The sequence below is a fragment of the Homalodisca vitripennis genome, chromosome 1 (genome assembly GCF_021130785.1).
Source record: "Homalodisca vitripennis isolate AUS2020 chromosome 1, UT_GWSS_2.1, whole genome shotgun sequence".
NCBI classification, from domain to species: Eukaryota; Metazoa; Arthropoda; class Insecta; order Hemiptera; family Cicadellidae; genus Homalodisca; species Homalodisca vitripennis.
This window is the reverse complement of record NC_060207.1, coordinates 172,299,375-172,325,226: the sequence shown is the minus strand read 5'-3', so window position 1 is coordinate 172,325,226 and position 25,852 is coordinate 172,299,375. Positions and strand designations below refer to the sequence as shown.

The following is a 25,852-nucleotide window of genomic DNA, read 5'->3' as shown; positions in this document are numbered from 1 at the left end:
TGTCATTTTACCTAATAATACACTGCTGACGATCTGACAGATACGACCCTAAACACTCCTCACAGCCATCAGAGAATCCGATTTTAGACAGTTTCAAAAGAAGAAATGGGTGGTAAAAGCAGTCGAAAGCCTTAGAAAATAAAAAAAAAACGTTAAAATGGTAACAAGCCTTTTGTCCATTGCCGAACGTATATCTTTAGCGATTTTTAAAAGAGCACTTAAAAAGAATTTTTTAAATATAAAATTTAATAAACAAAGAGATAGAGTACATAATCGGTATTACCTGTAATGAAGAGGAGATAAGATTAGCTGGATAAACTTTAGCATGATATAAATTGATATTATATGTTAATTAAAGCGACCAGTAACCTGGTTTTGATCAATACCCAAATACTAAATTATGTTCTCTCAATATATATTGATTCAAGGAGCTGCAGCTCATGCAGGGAACCTTGGGATAGTTTGTAGCCTACACTGGCCGGTAATGCTATCACAGGCAAGCCCAACGGAAGGGACAAGTCACGAGTGATATAGTACAGTGACAAGGGTTAGCGTGGGCCGAACCCTACTAGCGAGCGCTCTTTACCGACTGTTGTATCACAATCCAAGGCTCTTCTTGTTGGTGAGCACTCATCTGCGGGATCCTATCCTGGGAAAGTTATTGCTGGATAAGTCACGAGTGATATAGTACAGTGACAAGGGTTAGCGTGGGCCGAACCCTACTAGCGAGCGCTCTTTACCGACTGTTGTATCACAATCCAAGATTCTTCTGGTAGGTGAGCACTCTCCTGCGGGGTCCTATCCTTAGAAAGTTATTGCTGGATAAGTCACGAGTGATATAGTACAGTGACAAGGGTTAGCGTGGGCCGAACCCTACTAGCGAGCGCTCTTTACCGACTGTTGTATCACAATCCAAGGCTCTTCTTGTTGGTGAGCACTCACCTGCGGGATCCTATCCTGGGAAAGTTATTGCTGGATAAGTCACGAGTGATATAGTACAGTGACAAGGGTTAGCGTGGGTCGAACCCTACTAGCGAGCGCTCTTTACCGACTGTTGTATCACAATCCAAGATTCTTCTGCTAGGCAAGCACTCACCTGCGGGGTCCTGTTCATGGAAAGTTATTGCTGGACAAATGACGAGTGATATAGTACAACGACAAGATATAGCGTGGTCCAAACCTTAGTAGAGATCGCTCTTTACCGACTGTTGTATAACAATCCAAGGTCTTCCTATAGGTGAGCACTCAGCTACGGGGTATTATCTAGGGAAAGTAATTGCTAGACATGTCACGAGTGATATAGTACAATGGCAAGAGTTAGTGTTGTCGGACCCTTAGTAGCGGGCGCTCTTTACCGACTGGTGTGTCGCAATCCAAGGCTTTTCTTGAAGATGAGCAGTCACCTGCGGGGTCCTGTCCCGGAAAAGTTGATTGCTGCTCTTACATTATCTGTTTTCATCAGAGTGCCATCGTATAAGCATTTTAGACAATGTTGAAATTAGAAGGGAGAAGGCTATAAACAATAAGTGGTTAGTTAGGAATGTTTTAAGATGCAATATAGACATGTTCCATTATGCAAACAGGTCCATGTAACAAGTGGGTCCTTTTTTATCAATGAGAAGACAATCTGAACACCGTACTGGACAACGACCACATCCTATCCGAATGTCATTAGATCATCACCATCATCCTTTGAGAAGGCTTTAAGACTAATAGGTCTCTTGAGGTTTAGAAGCAATGTCCAGATTATACAATCACTAATTTTGTTATGTGCCACTCCTCGGGAAACTACCGACATGGTCCTAATGGTAGGGATATTCAAAATAATGACTTTATATATGATCCTCAGAACACTGCATGTGAAAGAACCCAGCATCTGCAGAGACTCCTGATGCGTGGAGACGTTCTAAAGACAACTAGCTTATATGTCTCAAATGTCGCTGAAAATAGGCCTCTGGAGTTCTTCCTGCTCTTTTTTTTAGAATAAAGTAGTACAAATGGCTCCCAAAGTTAGTAAAAAATAAACCCAGACTCAAGTACTTTTTTAATTTCCTAGGGTTTAAAACTAGATAAGTCTACCGGTTAAAATAGCACAACTATCTTTGACGCGAGTTGCCCAGTATTGTAACTGAGGGAAGCTTTCAAGATAATGTAATCTTATTCATACAATCTTTATATTCGTTTTTCTTAAAGAAAGTGCCTGTACAGTAAATAAAAAACTATTGAGATTTTCTTGAAGAATTTAGCTCACAAACATAACACATTTTCAAAGCTTTAATGGATAACAATTTAAAGTGAGAATGACGTAGAAAATACCACCAGAACATCTCTCAGCGAATATTAATTGGATATGAAGTAATTGGAAAAGAATGATTCAAAAGGATTGGATCCTTACTAGATTCATAGTCCATATATCAGATGTGGAGGAATTATGAGTATATAAAATGGTGATTAATATGGAAATCACAAACAATTTAATGATTGCATGGTTAGAAATTAAAAAGATTCATAACTAAAAACAAACATTTTCCTGGAAAAGTAACCTCTATTTCATAGCTATATTTACTTTGTCTCGCTAGAACACACCATGGTTGGTGGATTTATTGAAACAAATTACAGTTATAACAGTTTTTAGCTTAAAGTAAGAAGTTCAACTTAGTTGCTCTCAAAAATAAATACATTGCGAGATCCGATTGCCACGCGGTCTAATACATCGTACTTTGGATCTGGGTTAGAGACAGCGTAGGTTCAAATCCTGTCTGTGAATGTAGAACTGTTACCGGTAACTTTTACGTCGATCTTTTACTATAACGACTCTCCTCCTTATTCTGCTTGATATTATCTTCTCACAGTACATATCAGTGTCACGTGAGCTTGTTCAGAATATAAGGCTAGAAAGAGAATCAGCATATCTTTGTTGTTACCTCTAAATTGTACTTTATTTCACAAACGTTTTTGGAATGCTGAGATGGTTATTTATATTTTGGTATTTATTTGACGTTACTTTATGATTCCCCCATAAGCAATCCAAACTGCAGCTTCCGTTTGTCGGCACGGTACAGTACTCAGTTTGAAAGGTATACACTTCAACCAAACAGAATTACTAAATTCAATAAAGTGGTAATTATTAGCACATAATCTGGATTTCCAGTTTTTTAATCGAACAAGAAATAATACAATGTTTAATGGTGGCAGCATGTTTTACAGAAAATTTTGAAAGTGTTAGGTATATTGGTGTAGAAGGATTAATCATAGATTAAATATAATTACCACGTTTGAAACATATCTATTTTGATCAATTTACACGATACACTTCAATCACTAAGGTACCTCATTTTGATATAAAAATTATTGAAAGAGATTATTCAAGTGTATCCAACTGCGCCTCAGCATCACAAACAAGTTCTCTCCCACTCCACAAACCGCCCGGCCAGAGCAAGTTACGACAGTAATCTTCCAGTATGTAACGGCCACATCAACGTAGCGGAGATGATTTGTAATGATATCGGTCACTAATGGTGCAGCTTCTCTTGAAGCAGATGAATCCACTTTATGTTTCTAATGACCAGTTAAATTAGTAGGTAGTAATTCATCAAGTTTAATGAATTATGTTGTGGAAAAATATGTCCAATCTAGGAGTCAATGAAAATTCTAATGGAATAGATAAGAATACGTCATTCATTATCCTGCCTACATACTATAAACGCTTATAAAAATCCCAGCCAGACTATTAAAAATAATTTTGGAAAGAGATGCAAAAAATGAATCTGGGACAGAAAAAGTCATCCACTGAATCAATGACTGATGGTATGAAAGAGACAGAGCTACCATTGTGTTAAACCCACCTTGTGTCGGGAGTGACAAACAACTCGGACACCTTTGTTGGTCGCCGCATTCCATGCAAATTGTCACCGAAAATCGCCATAAATCATCGACGGTCCATTCAACAGTTCTTGGTACTCGTGTGTCAACTGCGGCTTACTTCCAACAAGCAGAATCGTGTTTGAGCCACTGCCAAACCCTGAGATACGTGACTGCTCAAGTGTTTTATTTTATTCCTTCAGCGTATGACAGGATTCACGTAGGATCACATCGATGCTGCCAACATTCGAACAGCATTAGAAAGTAAAGGCGATCAAATTGGAGAAATCTTGATAGATTTGAAAAAGAGATGACAGGAACTTTGCTTTCTATTAAGATAGTTCCGCGATAGCTCAGCGATTTCCCAATCGATTTTTAAAAAACTTTCAAGTTCATGATTCTCATATACCTTTGTATTTTTAAGTGAAAGGAAGTTGTAACATTCCGATAAAATTTCTCAAAATCTTATATATGCTACTCATCAAGAGTACCTCATACTTGTTTATCTGTTTGACCTTAATATGTAGGGACGTCTTAATACATGAAAAATTTCAAATAAATGGATGTGTCTTGATGTGAAAATGAAAGTCATAGATTCAGTGCTTGCCCTATCACGACTTTGACTCTTCACCTGTAAGGGCAGGTCGTGCATGTAGGTTTATGTGAATGTGACACGGTCAACCGCAGAGACAAGTACTGCAGCGTGAGAGTCCTGCGAGCAGCCTACCTCTGCCTTGTTACAACCAGCAACACAGTAAATCACTTGAAAATTGCATCTGCACCGTTATCTCGGTGAAGAGTATTCAAAGTTCTGAAACTGTATTATACCTCAGATAATGGCTTCTCAGAAGATTTATGGCCGATTCGTCCGAGTTACTTACGACTTGTTCAAGGTCACCTGTTGATTGCCACCATTTTTGCATACAATTACAACTGGTTTAGTTACCCAATAAAACTAAACGGTGAGGTATAGCTATCCCTTCACCCAATCATTACTTGATGGAATACGCTCAGTTGGCTAAATATATAATAAAAGCCAGAATCAATTTTTATCTTTCGGTTTGCTCTTCGAACCGAGAGATTGAATGTAGTTGATATTTGTATTATTTGATCCGTTTTGTATAATACACAACTTCCAACAGAGCTCAGTACTGAATATATTTTTCAATTGCGAAAACCTTCGTCACCATCAATACATTATATCAATACACACAATTTCGAATAAACCACAAGTTCGTATTTCTATTATACAGTTTGTGACTGTTGATGTTTGTTAGACATGTAGGAAGCCTAATTTGTGCACATTGTGTATCTAACGTTATGTAGAAAGTGCAACCGTAGATATCCTGAAGAAGAATTGGATTTTGGGCAAAAGGACGTTACTAGTTTTTATATTGGTTTAAGTTATACGATGGGCGAAGCATTTCTTATATCATTATCATAACAAGAATTTGGGATATAACTGAACTTGCATAAAAGGTACACTAACTAAACAGTAAAGTTATTGTCAATAATGCTTTGGAAGTGATGTTTACTTACTAAGCATTACACCATGAATATACCTGTAGTTTGATAAGTCTTTGTTTTAATACACTGTCAAGTAATTTATTACGCTGCATTAAAATTGCACTCAGGCTACATTACACTGTCGACTCAGATGAATTTAAAAATGGTTAGTAAAATTAAGTAAGAATACATATATTGGTGCAAAAATCATACTAATATTAAAAAAATGAATGAAAATTGTCAGAAGTAATTTGTGATTAGTAGGTCAACAAAGAAGGAATATTAGCGGTAGAAAAGAAGAGCTGCATTTGATTTTAAAACCCTCTCTGCACATTGCCATTATAAATTGTCCTTTATTTGTAACTTATAAAAGATACAGGTAATAATTAGAGTGTCATTCATGGCAATGAGGGTGGTTAGCATTTCTAGTTATGAGGGGATCCAGATTTATCATATGGTTTGTATATTGCGTTTATATACTAACGGATCATGTGGGTTGTAGGTTCATTAGTGAGTCAATAGTAATCGCGATAGATAAATCTCAATTGATAATCTCAATAGAGATATAAAATAAACGAACACACACACAAGCCCGCGTGCGCGTGCGCACTCAAGCGCACGTGCGCAATAAATGCCAGTCACCTTATTGGCTTTTGTAAGTCCTGCAGTGAGATTCACCTAATTATGGTTTGAGCCAGAGGTGATTTAAGTCTACACTCAAATACGCGATGATACCAGTTAGAGTCTGACAGTAAATAATAAGAGAGGGGTCATAAATATCTCAGTGCTATATCTGTGTATCGCCTTGGGTAAGGCGATCTCGCTGTTTCCCTGACCACCTGTGGAGACGGCTGATCTTGGCTGTCTGACACTTTCCTGTAATAACATACTGTAGACCTCCTACCCTCGCCGCGTGGTCTTCACCGTGTACCTCATCGTGTTGTCTTCGCGAGCTGGTCTTTCAACACATTACTAGAATATTGCAGCAAGTTCCAATACGCAATGCAGATACTCTAATAAGGTTGATTTAAGTTCCGTAATTTCTAGCGAGATTCTCACGGTACAGTTTCGAGGTTGTAAGTAAAATTACGCACAGTGCCGTAACACATAACTAATGGTAGTTTTGCATACATTTAGGTTACAATGAGATAAACTTTGTGTTCTAAATCGCATGCATACTGAACGGATCCTGGAAACTGAAAGAGATACATTTAATATGTGTATGCAAATTTCGTGGCTTTTTAAATAGGGCACAAAATATATTTGTGATTATTTTTCCTGTTATATGTTTCACGCGTTATTCTATTTGATATAACTTTAACTTAATAATACGCGTTACTCTCCTCCTAGCATTCGTCTTAAATCTTTGGTAATTAGCAAATAAAATATTGATACAGCACAAAATAACTTGGTAAAAACTAAACAATACGAATTTATTTATTTGTACATGGACTTGGCTCATAAATAATATTTAATTTAACACTGCAACTAAGTACAAAAAAGATATAACTCATTTTAATAAATAATAAACAAACAAGTAAGAAAGACATAGAATAAAATAAACTTAATACCTAGAATAGGAACTTTTCACATGGATTTCTTATTAAATTTATTTAGTTTTGCCTATACTATGAACGCATAAACTATAATATCCCTTTAGTTATTTAAGTACATCATTAAGATTCAGATCATGAGTTATTTTATGACCTCTGATTCTCGTTAATACAAATTAGTCTAAATTGGACAGTTAAACAGTATTTTAATTTTATTGTCTTTTTTGAAAAAAGTCAACCTAAGAGTACGAAAATGTATAAACTTACAGTAACTATATTAATTATTATCTAGTTTGTAAGTAAAGGAAGTAAATAGGCCAAAAGACAATTTTGCAAATTATAGTCTAAAAAATCGTAATCAAGCTACCGATAGCAATCTTGGCAAACGATATTTCATATATATATATATATATATATATATATATATATATATATATATAGATTAGTATATAAAGATTATAAAATTACTTTATAGGGATACATATAAATATATCTATATAACTGGTGTATACTTATAAGAAGATTACTTGTTAAATTACACAGATGTAAAATATATTTCTGCTATAAAAATTAAAATTAATATTTATTGAGCCCGAACAATAAAAATTGCGGTGAATATAAGAACATATAGCGGATTTAATACCGAGAATTTCTACTGCTGACATTAATCACGTAAAGTATATTTGCTAATGTGTAAAGCCGTATATTTCATTATTAAATATATTCAAAAAATTATATATTGAAATAACAACTAAATAAGTACTTCTTAATTTGTAAATATTCATGTTTTGATATATATGACGTAAGAAATATGTTATATGAGATAATAATACTTAACTGTAAATAGCTGTAACTAACTTTAGTAATATATACAATCAGAAAAATAAATACAACGGAATCTTTTAAAACACACCCTACCTATCTCAAGTAATAACAATATGTCATGAAGAAAGATAAAACATCCTGGTGAGTTAAAACAAGCAAATTTTGTGTTGTTACTTTTAATATTTTAGAAAATATTATATGCCAAAATGTATAACACAATTAATTAATTGAATGAGCTAAAAGATTTTTGAGCACTTAAAGATGTGGTTACACCCATGAATACAGTCCTTTAGCTTATGGACAATGAAGATGTGTCGTAACAATGCATAATTTTTCTCACTAATACTGTAAAACATTTAGAGATTTACAATAATAATTTACATTTATAAGGTGTGATCAGTCGAGATTCCACCGCTTCGATCTTACAATAGGGCAAGATGTACAAGATAATAAATAAGATATATTACAATACTGTACAGACGCCATCACCGGGGTGACTAATACTTGGGGTATTGTAGGGTTCGTGTTTATGTCCACTACTGTTTCTTAACCCGCTTTGTTCTTTCGGCGTTGTGACTTCCTCCGCTTCTTGTGTTTGGGTTTGCAAGGGAGGTTGCTCTTGTTGCCGACCAACCTCCGGATGATCTTGAGCCAATCGTCTAGGAATGTCTGGTAGGCTGCCAGGACCCCCCAGTCCTGGATCAGCCCCCCGGTGTGATCTGGCTGGACGTCCCATATCATTGCGGACGCCGCCTCTTCCGACAGGAATCCCGGCAGCTGTAGTCCTACGTTGAGGATGGCAGTCTCCACTTCACACAACAACTAAGTGCAAAGGTGGTAATCAGCTACAAGCCTTGGTAGAGGATACGTTAGAAATTCTACAGGAACTTATACAGTGGTGTCCTAATGTATTACTTTTACATATTAGCAAATTAAGTGCATGGTTTGATGTAATCGGCGAAGAAGTTAAAATCTAGTTGTATCACGAAAATCCTAACAGTGATCACTTCGTTTAGCTGTATTATGTAGAAGACGAAACTCAGTTTCAAGTGAAGATAGAAGCTCAAAAAGATAATTGCGCTTGCAGTTTTACAATTTAGGATTTTTGTGGTTCTGAAATTAGTTGGCATAGTACGTTCACCAGGGAAATTCAAGTTGTTTACTCAAAAGAAAAGTTACAAACTGTTACAAAACTATATTTGGCTTATGATAAAGTCGTTCACGACGGAAACTTGGAATAAACAAATTAGCACAATATAGTGTACTACCTATAATAATAATAATATTTTCAACACGTTTTTAATAACTAGGTTATATTTGTGGTGAAATTGTTTAGTGGCATTTTATAAATATAATAAGTGTTTTAAAATGTTACTTTTATCTGCGATACGACTTACTACGGAACTAAATAAAGAAATACGAATCATATCTTTGAGTGGGGATTGTAGACTGTATGTATTTTGTAAAAAGAGGGAATAGGGGCGTGATCGATTTGAGAATCAAATAAAATAAATAATCTAGTGTGAAATAAATAAAAATAATCAATATGAGAAATTAGACAAAGCATTCCCAATCATGGGTCGGCCTCCCGGTACTTTGAATCTACCAAATAATGACGTGTATTGTCAAAATGATTACCTTCTTGATCTGATTGGATATGTCGGCCAACAGGTGGCGCCTCGTGTAGTATATGGCCTGATGCTCACTGAGATGCGATTTCCCACTATACCTCCTCAGTTCCTCGAATGTCGCCGAGAAGTTCTGCAGGGCAGCGTGCAGACTCGGTAGAAGTACTTCGACCTGATCGATATATATTGTCAGCCATACACATACACTCATTACTACTACAAGATTTACACTGCATGTACTAATAAATTATTATCAGATCCAAACTTTTGGACTTTACCAGTATTTCCTTCTTTAAAATTAATGTAAGATTTCTCCCTACATGGGGAACATGATCAGAATAATGAATATTACGTATTCTCAATTTTTCGTTTCCAAATGGATCCGGATGATAATAAGAATATTCATGGTTTTGCATATGCAATGTAAAATCCCGCAGTACATTTAAACCCCAAAAATGAACTAGATGTGATAACAGATTTTTCACGGTGGAATCATATACAGTGAATGAATTTATCAAAAAGTACAGCTGAATTTCACCCAACAATATATTTAAAAAAATATATATATATACGAAATAGACCTTAAGTGATTACCTGAACTGATTAGCAAGGAACTAAACGTGTTAAGATCTGACTAACGTTTTAGCCATTTTAAATATTTTGCTTTATTTTGTTAACTTTTCAATGTACATATGCTAATTTTTGTAACTTTCTTAGACAAACATTGTTTACCTTAGATTTCTTGTCGAGACACTTGACTGTCTCCCTGTACCAGGCGAGCTGGTGACCCGGCAGCCAGTCGTACTGGAATTCTTCCATCAACAGATTCTTCACCTGGTTGGACAAATATGAAATTTACTTGTCAGCCATCAGTATTAAGAAATTACCACATTGAAAGAGTTTATAGATTGTGTTAGGAACAAGTCTATTTGTAAGACTGTAGTAGTATGGAAATACTAGTTCTGCACTACATGTAGGCTAGGCTTGTAAACGCGCCGAGGGCACCCAGCTCGAGCGGGTCGCGGCACACCGGAGGCAGCGTGGGTCTGCCCATTGACACCACCAGTGGGCGCTCTGACAGCCACAATCGCCTTTCAATTACAAGGCCTTCTGGTTCCGACAGGCCTCATTCTTTCCTATATGAATCCATTCAGAGCCCCGTGCACTGGGTTCAGCCATGGGGAAAGTGTACTACATCTTTCTGCACTATTTAAGCCCTTATAAGGCACAATTTAACACAGGTTGGCTGTACTAACCACTCAGTACACGATGGTTTTATTCCTCCAGAGCATCCCACTCCTATCACTGTAATAGGTTGAGAGTACTAACTTCTACATTATCCCACGTCTAACAATGCACTACTTTATCTCTCTTCATTATCCCATGTTTAACACAGAACTAGGTCGATAGTACTCACCCCAGAGTACACTAAGGGAGTACACATCCCGCTGCAGTTTTTCACGTCTAACACTGAACTAGGCTGAGAATACTCACCCCAGAGTACACTATGTCTACATCTCTCTACAGTTTTTCACGTCTAACACTGAACTAGGCTGAGAATACTCACCCCAGAGTACACTATGTCTACATCTCTCTACAGTTTCTCACGTCTTACACTGAACTAGGCTGAGAATACTCACCCCAGAGTACACTATGGCTACATCTCTCTACAGTTTTTCACGTGTAACACTGAACTAGGCTGATAATACTCACCCCAGAGTACACTATGGCTACATCTCTCTGCAGTTTTTCACTCCTAACACTGAACTAGTTTGAGATTACTCACCCCGGAGTACACGACGGCTATATCTCTCTGTAGTTTCCCACTTCGGAAATGATTGTATGTAATGCGAAGCTGAGTACGGACCCTCCTGAGAGGTCTCGTGCTAGGATGCCTCAAGCCGTCAGGGGAGATCTCATTGTCCATATTGAGGTAGCGCTTCCTCGCCAGTATCCGGCTACGGAGACCACAGGCATTCTGCCATACTGGAGGCGAACAGGACCTACCCTTACAGGAGAGAAGATTGTCGGCCAGAACTGAGCCTGTCAGCATGGCGACTAGAGAGATCACGGTTCTGGTCCTTTCACCGGTGCCTGCAACAAATAATATTTGAACATTACACATGTACCAGCATACTCGAGGGATTCTCTCAGAGGGATGTTTCAGTACGCATATATGCCTAGGATAATGGAATGTGGAAGAGCAATGAATACTGCGAGGGGTATGACCTATTTCGTGGAAGCAGCACCGTGGGTAAGTAAGAACGTGGGCCGTCCGGTACCGGATCCGGTACCGTCTTGTTCACACTCATCAGCTACATCGTTCTTTATTTGGTTAATTTGTATTTAGCTTTTTTTAAATATTTTCGACAGACTCATGGAATAATGAGAAGGAAGAAATTGGGTTGGAATTAAAATAATAATCAGCAGAACTCTGAATTCCTTTACGAATAACGGACACATTTCGAGTAAAATAGCTTAACTAATAGATTTTCACAATACTACGGGCATTTCGGCTACTTTATGGATCGAACTCGTTTCAGAGATCTTTTCTTTCGCTCTTTTTGTCACTGAGAGCCACGTAAAACTTATTATATGAAATGTAAAGGAAACAGGATTTTTCCGGATATCTGCCATCGTTCAGTGAAATAAAAAATCAGTAACACTACGTTTCGAGATCTGCAATCCCATCTATTCTTCAGGTAAATATCTAACCTAATACGTAATTACAAACTAGGTTAATAAACAAAGCATACCAAAGAGTTGTGGCACGCCTAAGTCAGGAATCACAACCACCTATGTATTAGGTTAGTTATTTACCTGAAGAAGAGATCAGATTGCAGATCTCGAAACGTAGTGTATCTGATTTTTTGTTTCACTGGACGATGGAAAATGTCCGGAAAATCCTGTTTCCTTTACAATCCTTCCATCGTATAAATAAACTTTAAAAAAAGAATTATGAAATTTATTCTACCCAAATAAAAACACCCAAGTTATATAAGTTGATGTGACCAAACTACAAGATTAAAAAGTTAGAGTAAACACGTTATTTGAATGACTATAACTCTAAAATCGTAACTTTTGTAAATACTTCATTCCGTGAAAGCTCTACAAAGAAACAATTAAAAATTGTTGTGGCTCTCGAGTTTAAAATTTAGTTACATTAAGCAAACATACCGTCAATGTGTTTTAAATAGACCAAGGTAAAACATGAGCAACACAATATCGGCACTTATACATGTTGTGATGTTGAGTGAGGTAATTTATTGATAGAGAATATAATGGCAACTCTGACACGTTAGGTTGGCTCAATTACTTCACATTCCACTTAGGTCGGTGAAAAGTTTTGGTAATACAAATTTGTTTTATTTCTCTCGAAAGAACTTTCAATTATTTGGCCACATTCCATAAATGACCTATGATCCATTTAAATTCTGTTTGGGACTTTGGCACACGTTTGTCCACGGTTCGATTACAAGGGTACCTTTTGGTACAAATATGTACACTATATACAATGTACACTAATACAATATACAGGGTGTCAATTAAGTCTGGAACCTCTTTTTTAATTTTTGAACCACAATAGAAAGAAATACCAAAGTTCACACGTGCTTACTGGTGATAGTAATGCACACATCTACCTAATTACCGACCGGATAATCCCTTTGGGGGACGGTCCACAAGGAGTCAGACAAAATTCTTAAATAGCAGCATAGGTCAAGTTTTGGTATCAAATTAAAGGTCTTACTTAGCAGAGTACAATGCCGCAAATCGGACTTAAAAAGGTGGATTCATTCAGTAGTTATAGCTATTTGAATTTTAAAACAATTGAACAATGTAAATTATTAAATATTACAAGTAAACACCAATTTTTAAATACCTGTGATCAAAGTAAGTGTTCAAAATGTTCCCCTCCCATCATCTGACAATGTAGTAATCGAAACCAGGAATCAATAATTATTACTAATAACACAACTACTGTTAGATTGTGAAAGTGGCAGATTGAGTCATACACAGCATCCACAGAAACTTAACGTTTGGGCAGGTATTATAGGAAATCAAATTATGGGCCCATTATTTATCAATGGTAATTTAAATGGTGACTCGTATCTAGCAATGCTCCAAAATGAGATAATTCCTGCACTACAAGCTGCTCTTGGTCGACAATTTCAAAGAATTTATTTCCAATAAGATGGCGCCCCACCACACTTTGCTCCTTGTTAGAGAATACTTGGATACAATATTCCTTCACAGATGGATGGATTGAAAGACGTGGTGCAGTAGAGTGGCCTGCTCGTTCCCCTGATTTATCTCCGCTGTATTTTTTTCTTTGGGGATACCTTAAAGATAAAGTTTATCGTACTAAGCCTCGAGATTTGGCGCACCTAAGAAATCTCATAGTCCAAGAAGCTCAACATATTCCTCGTGACTACCTTCAAAATGCAGTGGATAGCTTATAGAACCGCCTAGGACATTGCCAAACGATGGGAGCGGAACATTTTGAACACTTACTTTGATCACAGGTACTTAAAAATTGGTGTTTACTTGTAATACTTAATAATTTACATTGTTCAATTGTTTTAAAACTCAAATAGCTATAACTACTGAATGAATCCACCTTTTTAAGTCCGATTTGCGGCATTGTACTCTGCTAAGTAAGACCTTTAATTTGATACCAAACTTGACCTATGCTGCTATTTAAGAATTTTGTCTGACTCCTTGTGGACCGTCCCCCAAAGGGATTATCCGGTCGGTAATTAGGTAGATGTGTGCATTACTATCACCAGTAAGCACGTGTGAACTTTGGTATTTCTTTCTATTGTGGTTCAAAAATTAAAAAAGAGGTTCCAGACTTAATTGACACCCTGTATAATAATTGTGGATACTAATTGTACTTTTCAGAAACTGTCCAACTTTGAGTAAAGGGAAAGAATATATCTTTTTACTGCTTTAAAAACAAACACAATGTATCGAAAACTGTTTAGAGCCCATGAGTATTTTGTTTAAATTAAAAGCTTATTGAATTTTTGTTTGATTCGAATACGTTTTTTAGAATTTGAACAATTTGTAGAAATTCAAAACTCTTGTTGCATAATTTAGAATGTAGCAACGACGGAATGGTGGTACAAGTGGCAGAAAATCTGATGGTACAACTTGATGACTGTTATTTGCGGGAATGGCGGCATGGAAACTGATATGTGTGTAAAGGCGCGGCCGCCGCGTCGCCACGCACCAAGGCGCAGACTGGCTTGTGTGTATACGAGGACCACACAAAGACTACGACAACGAGCCAACCCGGCTTTCTAATAAGGGGAATGGGGAGTGGTTCGTTAAGTTTTCAATAAAACTGGATCACTACCATAAACTACCCTTGTTACCTTATTGTTATTGCCTTGGATTTCCAATGTTTCAAGGCGTGCCGATGGTTTAGTGTGGATTGATAAGCCAATTAAGTATCGGGGTCTTAACTTGATCCAAAAGGAAAAGTGTGAACTCCGAGTCTGCACATGTTTTATGAGTGATATTTTAATATGGAATAAACCATTATTAGTACTATTAACATATTATTCACCTTTTTAATGTAATTTTCCTTTTTCAAATGGAGGCTGTTCGAATTAAGTTAATGATATCCCTCCAATAACTACATGATTACATGTGGAGGGTAATGATACTTAACCATTTCAAGCTGGAAGCTCTTCAGCATATGCATATGGGTTCAGGTAATTTGTAAGTGTAAGCCAAAAGAGTGGTAACTAAGTGACCTCTAATAAGTCAGGTTGGAACATTACACCGATATCAGGGTATCAGATGTGAGTAGCGTGCAGCAACAAATGACGCTAGAGTGGGAGCTCAGAGTTACAGTCGACCAAGTACGTGACCCTTATATGTAGACGAGGAGGCGGTTAGAAACGAGATGTGGTTACTCTAATGTGAAGGCGAGCCATTAGATGTGATTGGTGTAATTTAATTAATGCACGGCGAAGATCCGCCATTACGATTAGTGGAGGATGAGGTTACTGATGGGCCGCTTAGAGATGATAGAGAGGCCGACAGCCCCAGGAACGATATTGCGATCCCAGATACGAGATGAAAGCGTTTATCGTGGATACTGTAGTAAAAGAGTTTACTACGCTTGTTATTTAATGATGCTATATTAACATACATTACATAATACTATGCAAGGTACGATCTTCATAAAGTTACTTAACTTTATGCTAGATGTTCGTATCCTCATGTGATAATCCAAATCTCTACAATAGCAACATTTTAAGAGTATGGATTCCACATGAAGACTTTGGGTGCCGAAAAATTACAAATCTAATCAAGCCGTGTGACGAATCTCATAATGATATATACATGTATTTATTTTCGAGGGAAAGAGAGGTTTCCTCCCGCACGTAGTCCTAAAAGGACATTTGCTCCTCCCTTGCTTTTGTTTGCGCCCACAGAGTCTGGAACTTTTGCAGTAGCCAATCAATTTTGAGGGCTCCTATTCTATCATGTCCTATGTTGAGAAGATACGCCCCTAGGAACTTTTTCCTACTTTCATATATGGCAGGACAGGTTAGCCATATGTGTTCTGCTGGTTCTTCTGCTTTTCCGCAGAGTCTGCATTCATCATTCTGAGTAAGATCCATGTTCATCAGATGTTTCCTAACAGGGCCATATCCTCTATACATCCCTAATATCAATCTTATATCCTCCCTGCTTTGTTCTAGGATAGCTGCCCATCATTTACCATAAGGAGAGATAAAAATTTTAGATTATCTTAGTCCTGAGCCCCTACTCCAGGATCTAATCCTCTTTTCATAATCTTTTACGAGGGGTTGGCTGTAGAAAAAAGGTACTCTACATCCTGGCTCAGACCCTAACCCCACCCATGAGGGATTCTGTACCTATTTTGGCAAGGGCATTTACTTTTTTGTTTCTATGAATCCCCTCGTGGTCCGGAATCCAACCGAGTGTAAACTCTGTTCTTCGTTTCCATTTCCACTAGACCATTCTGACGTTATTTTGCTCAGATACCAAAAGAACATCGACATACTCAGCACTAAATAACATCGTCTGCATTATCGATATACAACAAATTCTCTCTCGAAGCTAACATGCCCCTCTACTCTACTGCACCATCAACACTACACATTACACTGCTTGGGGGCAAAGTGTTAGCATTGCATATTATACCTAATGTAGCATCAGCATCAGTATTAGTGGTATCTAAAAGTAGTGTAATCCATAAATTCATTAGGCAGTACAATTTACTGAATATACCACATTCCATGAAATCAGATCAGTTTACAATTTAAAGTCCAAACCGATGTCTACAAGAAATCACCTAGCCATGAGTATCCAACTACGCGTAGTTTAGTATCCACAGTAGTTCCTCTACACGCATGGGTGGCCTGAGTAGGTATCGTAACTCCAAGCATGTTGTGTCTTCGATTGCAGCATGTCTATGGCCAGATTACCCGCTCTAGTGAACACTCAACAGCACGCCCTCCTTTATTCCGTCCTTGGACATTACAGAAACCAGAACAACCGTTGCAGTTACTGCAGTAGATAATGTGGTTTAAGTTACCACTGAGTTTTAAGGTCAAGGATATTAGTATATCACTTAAGTGTATAAGCATTTTCACAACTGTATTGTTTAGTTAGAGTAAATGGCTTCCAGGTCCTCAAAATTGTACTTGAAGTAATATTTTTAGGATATAAAAAGTTATCAAGGACCATACAAACCAAAACAGAGAAATCGTTAACTGTTCTCTAATTATGAGTATTTTACAGGGATACATATAGGATAACCAAAGCATTTTAATTCTCAGTAAAAGGTAACTAAGACGTCAGTATATTGAACAAAGCTTAATCGTAATAATTATTGTAAAAGCAGTATTTGGATAAGTTGACTCTATTCCATTATTCGATGAGACGCTGTGCCGCTTGGAAGCCTAGTCTTAACATCGGGTACTATAGCAGAACAGATCCAAGTGGAATCAATAAGAACTGTTAAAACCTGCAGACCACTTCCCCCGAGAATAGATATAGATAAACCAACTCAATAAAGAGCCAAAAACAGGCTGGGGTTAAGTAAATGGTCAATCAGCTGAGGCCAAGACGGCCAGATGCGCGCGCTGGCGGCAAGCCACCGATCGTTGATTGATATCCGGTCACCTGTTTGGCCGCCCAGCTCCCGCCTTGCCGCACACACAAGTCGGTATTTATCGCTGTTTAATTTTAAATAATGAGGCATGTGATTTGCGCTAATGAATCTGTTGTACCAACCTCATATGTTGCCAGCATTGTGATAGGATTGCTTTGTACGGTGAGCTCAGAGGTGTATTACTTACTGCATGCCGTGCCTGGCTTACATACCCGTACCTGGAGATGCAGCATTCGTTGTATTTGTGTCTCTGAATTTCTTAAGAAGTAAGGGAGAGAGGCTTACATTACTTGGAACCATAAGTAGAGATTATGTTTAGCAGTAACTGAAAGACAGTTCTATAAGTACTATTCTAGGAACACGTTGGAGAGAAGAGAAGTATTTGGTTTGAAAGGAGGATGTCTAGTGGTTTTTATATAATAGACGTTTTTTCTTACTTGCAAGAAAAGTAGTAATATGTAGTTTAGCGATAATTGAGATTATTTTAAGAAAAATCATCTCAATACACAAGCTGAATCCTCAAGTGTGGATACTGAGAATAAACAAGTTTATTGAAGGTTGTCACAAATTCGATCTTCCTCTCAGAATGAATACCGGAATGGAATGAATTGAATATGTGAGGACCTATATAGTGAGTTAAGTAACACTGGAGATTCTTGCACACACATACAGTTTACCGTAAATCAAATCTGAAGTTAATCGACGTCAAGTCACTACACGTCTGACAATGATGTTAACGTGTACAGGGTAAAGAAATAGAGAAACGTGAACAGGTGTTTTCAAACTTATCTAAATCCTTTATATGAGAGGGGTTTGGTATGAAAAGAAGCCTCCTTGGACGTTCGAGATCTTTCCTCGAGGTTCGAAGTGTCTCCTCTCTTCGCGTTTTCAGTGACATATTTCAGTAGTGAACTACCTGCAGAGTTCAGATGTCTGAAGCCTTACCCTTTATTGAGCTTTTATTGAACAATATTATATATTTGTATAACCAGCATCTTTGTAGTTTAAGCTGACTGCAGACCTAATCAATGTTACTATCACCAGATTTTCACTTAATGAGGAAGTAATTGATATAAAACTGAAATTCTTCCCGGCGGTCATGGGTTTCTCCGATGTCTACAACATATTATAAAGGAGATGCGCATGCAAATAATAAATAAAGAAAGGCCTACGTGCAAATTTTTTCTCCTTTTTATCCTTCCTATATACTTTTGTTTATACAGCTTATACTGTGATTTGCTGATCAAAGTCTACTTGAGAGCAAGGAAGGCTCCTTCGGACACAAATGACGATAATGCCTAGAAGCCTAGAAGCCTGTTCTGCTTTTCACACATAGCGTAAAGAAAAAAATTTTGTGATTTAGAAATTAAATTCTATATTTCAGTTTGTAATGTTATTATATATAATAAACATTTTCCTCATGACGATCTATATATATAATTTCCAAATCACTAAATCATGTTCCCCTCATGACGACACACACACACACACACACACACACACACACACACACACACACACACACACACACACACACACACAATAGACAAGAATACTAGATACTAAAATACTTATGATAAAGAAATAAATTTAAAATCTGGTTTTCTTTTCTTTACAATAATTTTTCAATATTTTCCTTCTATTTTTGTTTAATAAAATTGCAGTAAATAGGGAAACAATATAAAAAAGGTTAACAATCAATGTTGGGAATTCTGGTACAGTTCTGAAATATTGAAATTAGTTTGGATTCTTCCCACGAATAAATGATCAAGCATTACTTAAACTTTGTCCACATACACATTATACCAAATTAATTTTGAAATAGTAAAAATGTTAATGTTTTCAAAGGTGTTTCAACATAATTATTTTAGAGCTACCTAGAACTGTGAAAACGGCCACACACACACACACACACACACCTAGTAATTACAGGTCAGTACAATGAAGAATGTTTCGAAGTTAAATATTCAATTAATTGACAATTAATTGTCTTGCTCTCGATAGGGGTGTGGCCGTCTGTTCAGCCAGTATGATGCATGTCGTCAGCTGTTTGTGTGGCAGTTTGCCATTGCCTGATATATATCACGTCGTCAGCTGTTTTTTGGAACCAGTCGCTGGTATGCCAATAGCCGTAAGGATGGCACTTGGCTACCTCTGGCATACTTGGCACAATCTCTAGCCACTAATAGGTCATCAATCTATGCTCCACACTTCTCCTAGTTGCTTAATTAGTTTCTTTGTTACTATACCAACTTTAGATTTAACTTACTCATACGTCTTAACTTAATACGTAAGCACTTTTAGTGGTCAATTAATAATCAAATTAAATAATCTTTAGTTTATTGATATTTATTTAGCTAATTGTTACGATTAAAAGTTATAGACAGCAACGACGTACGTACTTTTGATGTACTAATGGTGAATGCGTTCTTTGATAAAATATGCAAGGTATTATCAGAATTTGCTGTTATTATATAAAGACACCTCAATTATAGTAAGTAAAACACTAAATCAGTAAATGCATTTTCGTACAAAGTTCCATTCAAAAGATGCATAATAGTTATAAGCAGAGGGTTTTAGTTTATTAAGATTAGTGTAGTTGATATACAGTAGGAGATATATTTAAAAAAATTGAATAGATTTTTAGTCAAATGTTTTAAAATACCTTTCATGAATTCAGGAAAGAATAAATAACATTTTTGAATCATTTCACGAGACAATGTATGATTTAAAAATAGTATTTAGAAACATCCACCATATTTAGAAAAATGGCTAATGAAAAAGAAGATATGTATTGATTTTACAAGTATGTATACGAAAGGTAACTTGGAGGGAATGGTATATTTTTGCTCATAAATTATTTCCTTAAATAATATTAAAAAATAATCTATTTTTCTTTAATTGGGCCTTATTTAAAAATTGTATTTCCTTAAAGGATAAGTTATTAAATCTATATATATATACATATCCATTTTATATATATATACTTGCAAATTCGAACATGAATCATTAGCAACAGTTTTTGTTTACGCCTGTTTAATAAATGCCTCAACATTTCTTCTTTAAGTGCCAATTATAATTCATTGTGGACTGATCACCAAATTGGCTTCCACTTGCTTGTCATCAGAGTTATCTTAAGTGGACACTGACGTAGAAAAGATAAACTAACTGAAAACCGGTTGGATTGCCTAAACAGGACAGAAAAAGGTAATCGATTAGGTAACTAAAGACCATTTAAGTGCTACATTTGGAACCGTTAGTTTGATTGAATGATTAGGAATGACATTGCTCATAAAAACTTGGTGGAAGTCTTGATGTTAGCAACTCTTATGATATGTTCGAAAACATAATTGTGAAAATGGAATCCATTTTAAAATTTTAACTTCTAATCTCTATATCTAAATAGATAACAATGTATTAAATAATTGATTGTGGATACGATTTTTGCTTCGTGATTTGGCCACGATTACGTTTACTATTATCTGGTAAAGTTTTCAGTAGGACATAGTCACCAGCAGCTGATTTGTATATTCACCGAGCGTAAACACATTAGGAGGGTGTTGCTGTTTAGTCTGGGATTTGTTTATTGCTAAATTATTTATTTGGACTTATCAGCACTAAATACTCAAGGCCTTATAGGGGAATGGAGGGTTTACACAGGGTTATAGGAATCCGGTAGGACAGGGAATGCATATCCAGTGCAACCATTAAGATAACGTTCAAGAAGATTTGCGAGCATTGTAGATGGCTGGAATTTCAGGCGGTTGTGCGAATAAACAACAAAGGGGGCTGAGAACTGTGTTGGAATTTGGTGCCACTAAAAACCCAGTAAATGGCGTCATAAATCACACTATGAAGGTGTTTTGGAAAAAAACATTATGAACCATTATTTATCTTATTTTTTTCGTAGACACTAACATATATTTTTTCTGGGTTAAAACCCCAGCTCTCGAGCATTGCTTCTATTGTTTTGATTTACTAATGCATAACAGGGGGCATACATTTTCATTCACTGCTGTATTTCTTCTCGCCGATCAGTATTATACTTATAGCAGTGATCACTGGTATACTTATGTCAAAATATTTTCTATAGCACCAGCTATTTTCTATGCACAGAGGCCGGGAGGGGCCGAGAGGCGCCCCCCTCCCTGATTAAACAACATATCCTCCCTCAAAAGTATACTTCGAATAATAAGTTTTATAATAAATTACAATTTACATTTCATGGTTTTTTAATAAAAAAATATAAGCATTCATATAGGAGTTGACAAATTTAATTGGTTAGCGACTTCAAGGAAAAAGTTCTGAAATGGATGTATTGTGTTCAGTGGTGGACTTGTAATTCTTCTAATTTTATCAGAGAGGTTGGAATTAAGACTCGTTATTATCATGTAGCAATCGAACCCCCATTATTATTATCAACATCGTGAAGATTTGCTGGGCTTTGAAAATAGGTTGGTTTTACAGGTCATCATTATAGATCTACTGAAATCTTACGTATTATATTTGAGCGAGACACCTACGATTCAGCCATCTTAATTATCAGTTATGAAATGAAACGAAAAATAGGGCCACAAATCTCATAGGGCAGTTTGTAATAGATCATTTGTAAATAACACGTATAACACGTTACCCATGTTATTGTTGGAAACTTTAAATGACAAATGCAATATTTAAATATTCACAAGAAATGGACAGGAATTTGTTTTCTAAACTGCCACATGGTAGACTCTAAGGAAGGTGAGTATTCACTGGTGATATTGTAACTATTGTAGTTTAGTATGTATGAGCAAACGTTTGTGAACTTTAGAACACTTAGAGCTTGTTGAGGAAACTACACTAACATGTTTGACACGCCACGCGTCTGTAACTGTGCGACAATGGTGCCAAACGAGAGTGGTTTTTTATTACATCGTTGTTGTCAATTGAAAGAATAGCAACATAGAACAAATAAGTATAGATGAGAACCACCTGATTGGTGAAAGTCTGAATAACATAGCTATTGAAAACTTTTATTTGACGTGTCACACGCTTTGGGCAGGGCAAAAGATTCAGAATTTTTGTCAGTTCTATGTGTATTATTCATGTTATAATTATTTTCAAACCTACGAAACGGCATAAATATGCAGATTTTTGCACTCCAACGTCGAACCATCATTATTTGTTGTGATTAATTGTCAGCCTAATTAACTGACCTAATGATTATCAATGTAAACATACAGTCTGACCAGTGAATACATGTTGTGTGTTCTCTAATTCTGACATTGACAATACGCAAGCTTACTAATATGTAGATAGATTAGTCTCGACACATAAGCCAATAGCCGGATGTGATTTATTTCTTTCTGTACTTTAAACATAATTAAAATTACCCCTGGTGTCCCTCAGGGTTCTATCTTTGGATCTCTTCTTTGATTTATAAATGCAGACTGAATTCAGTTATCCACCACGGAAAACTAATTCAGAACGCGGTTGTTCCCTTTTAAAAAGAAAGTCAAAACCAGGTTTTTAAATTCCATCATTCTTGGAATTGAATTCATGCATTCAGTACTTTGCTGAAATATGTTTGAAAACGAACCAGTAAATATAAATATCACTATAGTTAATTCAAATATTATTAACAGTTTAGTTTAAAACAATATGTTTTTTTTAAATAAAGGTGAATATCAGTGAGTCCAGTTAATATACGAGAGGTGGTTATACATTCTATCCAGTCTATATATTGTCCATGTAACTTCAATGTAAGCATATATTGACCCAGGACAAAATGTTCTTTGTAGCAAGTTAAAAAAGAAAACTTAATTGAAGGTAATTTTACTCTTTATTGAAAATTACTTTCTTACTTAGTTGTCAATCTCGTGTAAGTAAGAAAATGAGATATTATTAAAATTGTATGCTTTATGATGAATAACGTTTATAGTTGGAACAAATGTTATTTGAAAACTTGAAGCTGTTACAAAAGATATACAATGGATAGCTTTATTTGTTTACACCGATAGTATAGCAATATTTTTATAACCTGGAACACGAGCTACTGTTACAGCACTAAATCCCGTGTTTCAGTATCCTCTCACGGCGATTGAAGGAGGTATGCGACACAACCAGTTGACCCTGAAGCTGCAGACATCGACCGTCATAGTTGCACTTGCTCTTCACCGAACAATTGACCCAGACTTCAAGTATTTGATCACTTCGCCTACGTCATAATCTACATAAACATTCCAGAGATCGTTCCCCTTCCTTGGATATATCTTAAAATGTTGTGATCTATTTTTCCCCTATACACAATTTTTGTCTTTTGTTTAATAATATGTTATACAATGTATATTGATCCTTGGGTCCTGGACTACTACATTACTACAAGTTGTACTTCAATTTTTAAAATTTTCTGAACAAGTAAATCAAGTTTAGGTTTAACTAGTATTTATATTATTATAAACTAATACAGTATTCCAAAGTGAATTAGTCCTAGCTATAATTTTTGCAGGGAATAGTTTTGTAGTTCGTGCCATGTATAGGCTCAAGCGCGAAACGGATTACACAAACTTTCTCGAAATACTACTGTTTTATAAGCTGTGTAATATTATTGATACTAATTATCACCAGTTTTAAAAGATATTATAGAATGTGTTTTATAATGTTTTATATGTTTTATAATTATATAATTATTTATAATATTTTGCAGGATATTTCTTGGTAAGTCCCTTTCGCATATTAAACTAAGACAACAACAAAAGATTCCTTACAGTCATCAAGAAAATTACAAACTTTTAAACATGCAGCAGTCCATTGAGTGTACCAAGGTCCGCAAATCTTTTGCAAATTATATGGCTATGCCCTGTATTGTATAAGTAACGATAGTAATAAGAACGTGTACGAGTATATTGATAACTGTTAGTAATAAAGAGAGAAATAACGTTTTTTATGTTTATAATATAATTCAATCTTGAATCGTTTAAAAATTCACTTCTCACTATCTCTAGAAATCATTACTTCTCGATTTCAGCAAGAATACTTTTTTACCTCATACACATAAATACGAGACATGTGTTAATTACCTGCAGACTCAGTACTGGTGCAATTAAAACATCAGGTCACTGGTCGATGCCGGTACTAGTTCAAAGAAATGATTAATGATCCCATGACGCGGCATCCACATTTACATTCAATTTGCCCGACGTCTTGTTTGAATGATCGCCTTCAATATCCAACAATATACTTAAATAATCGCAACGATTCTTATCTATAAGTTAAGTTTGTAATTGAAAACATTTTACGGGAATGACAAAAGCCATTTCTTACAGTTCCAAACTGGTTACTAATAAATATTCAGAATGTTTGTGAAATTAAATAAGCATTACTTTTAATACTTATTCTGCTTTGCCCCGTCATATATATTATAAAAAATAACCTTGATTTGAATGGTCAGAATAGTATACAATACTCACTTTAACGTCATTTTGACGAGTCCTCATTTATACCTGATAATGAAAGCGGTAATGTTCGAATCATCTTGGGGAAGTACAGAGTTCTCTATTCTACCTCCTGCATTGTTCCTTACCTAAAGAATTGTCGTTAGTCAGATGAAGCCGATATTGCCAATGAAATCTTAAGCTGAACAAGAACAAGGAGGGCTTGGGAATGAAAGGTCAGTCTTCACACAAATCTATTCCCGCTCTTCCGTCTATGTCACCAAGTGGGATGTCTGCCAGGCGGCTGTCACCAGATCCTGCCTAGCCCATCCACACCTTCACTCTACTGGTACCGTAGTGTTGTAGGTCAGAACGTTACAACTCTGCGGTGCCTGCGAGCGTTCCGTTCTCCTCGTACTCTTCTCAGTGCTGTCACTTTGGCATTAACCAATTAGAATCTTAGATCATTGAGATACTATTGGACCCTTAGGAACGTACGGGAAGAACTACAGAAGACTACAGGGATTCTCGAGAGCTTGTAAGTGATCCGAATATACTGAAATCCGAACGAATATCAGGATGAAGACTGTACTTTTTCATTTAAGAAATTTTAAATATTGTTTCTACAGGACACGGATATAACAATCGATACTTGATTTCATATTCAACTGATAAACAGTATAAGTTCAAACGACAACAGGATTTCTACGTTTACTGCATGTTAATCAACAAAACTCCATGTTTCGAGAACTAAAATTTGTTCTTTTTAGATACAAAACTTAACATACAAGCATATGAAAATAAGTAATAAGCAAATCCAATGCACCAATGTTAAGCTCGACAGCAAAATCGTTTTGCTTAAAAACGCAATAGATAGGTACTCTAGTACAGGACAGGAAAGCATAAAAA

General features: G+C 36.1%; 1 protein-coding gene across 1 annotated transcript in view; it reads right to left on the bottom strand.

Annotated features, from left to right (window-relative positions):
- Window positions 1-7,377: 7,377 nt before the first annotated feature.
- The window catches only part of LOC124352734, a 31,452-nt gene continuing 12,977 nt past the window's right edge, over window positions 7,378-25,852 (bottom strand). Inside the window, exons 2-5 of the mRNA XM_046802373.1 lie at window positions 11,160-11,467; window positions 10,106-10,207; window positions 9,384-9,545; window positions 7,378-8,567 (exon numbers count right to left, since the gene is read on the bottom strand). Coding sequence (XP_046658329.1) covers window positions 8,292-8,567; window positions 9,384-9,545; window positions 10,106-10,207; window positions 11,160-11,467 — 848 coding nt within the window. The 3' untranslated portion in view covers window positions 7,378-8,291. The remainder of the gene's footprint in view (window positions 8,568-9,383; window positions 9,546-10,105; window positions 10,208-11,159; window positions 11,468-25,852) is intronic.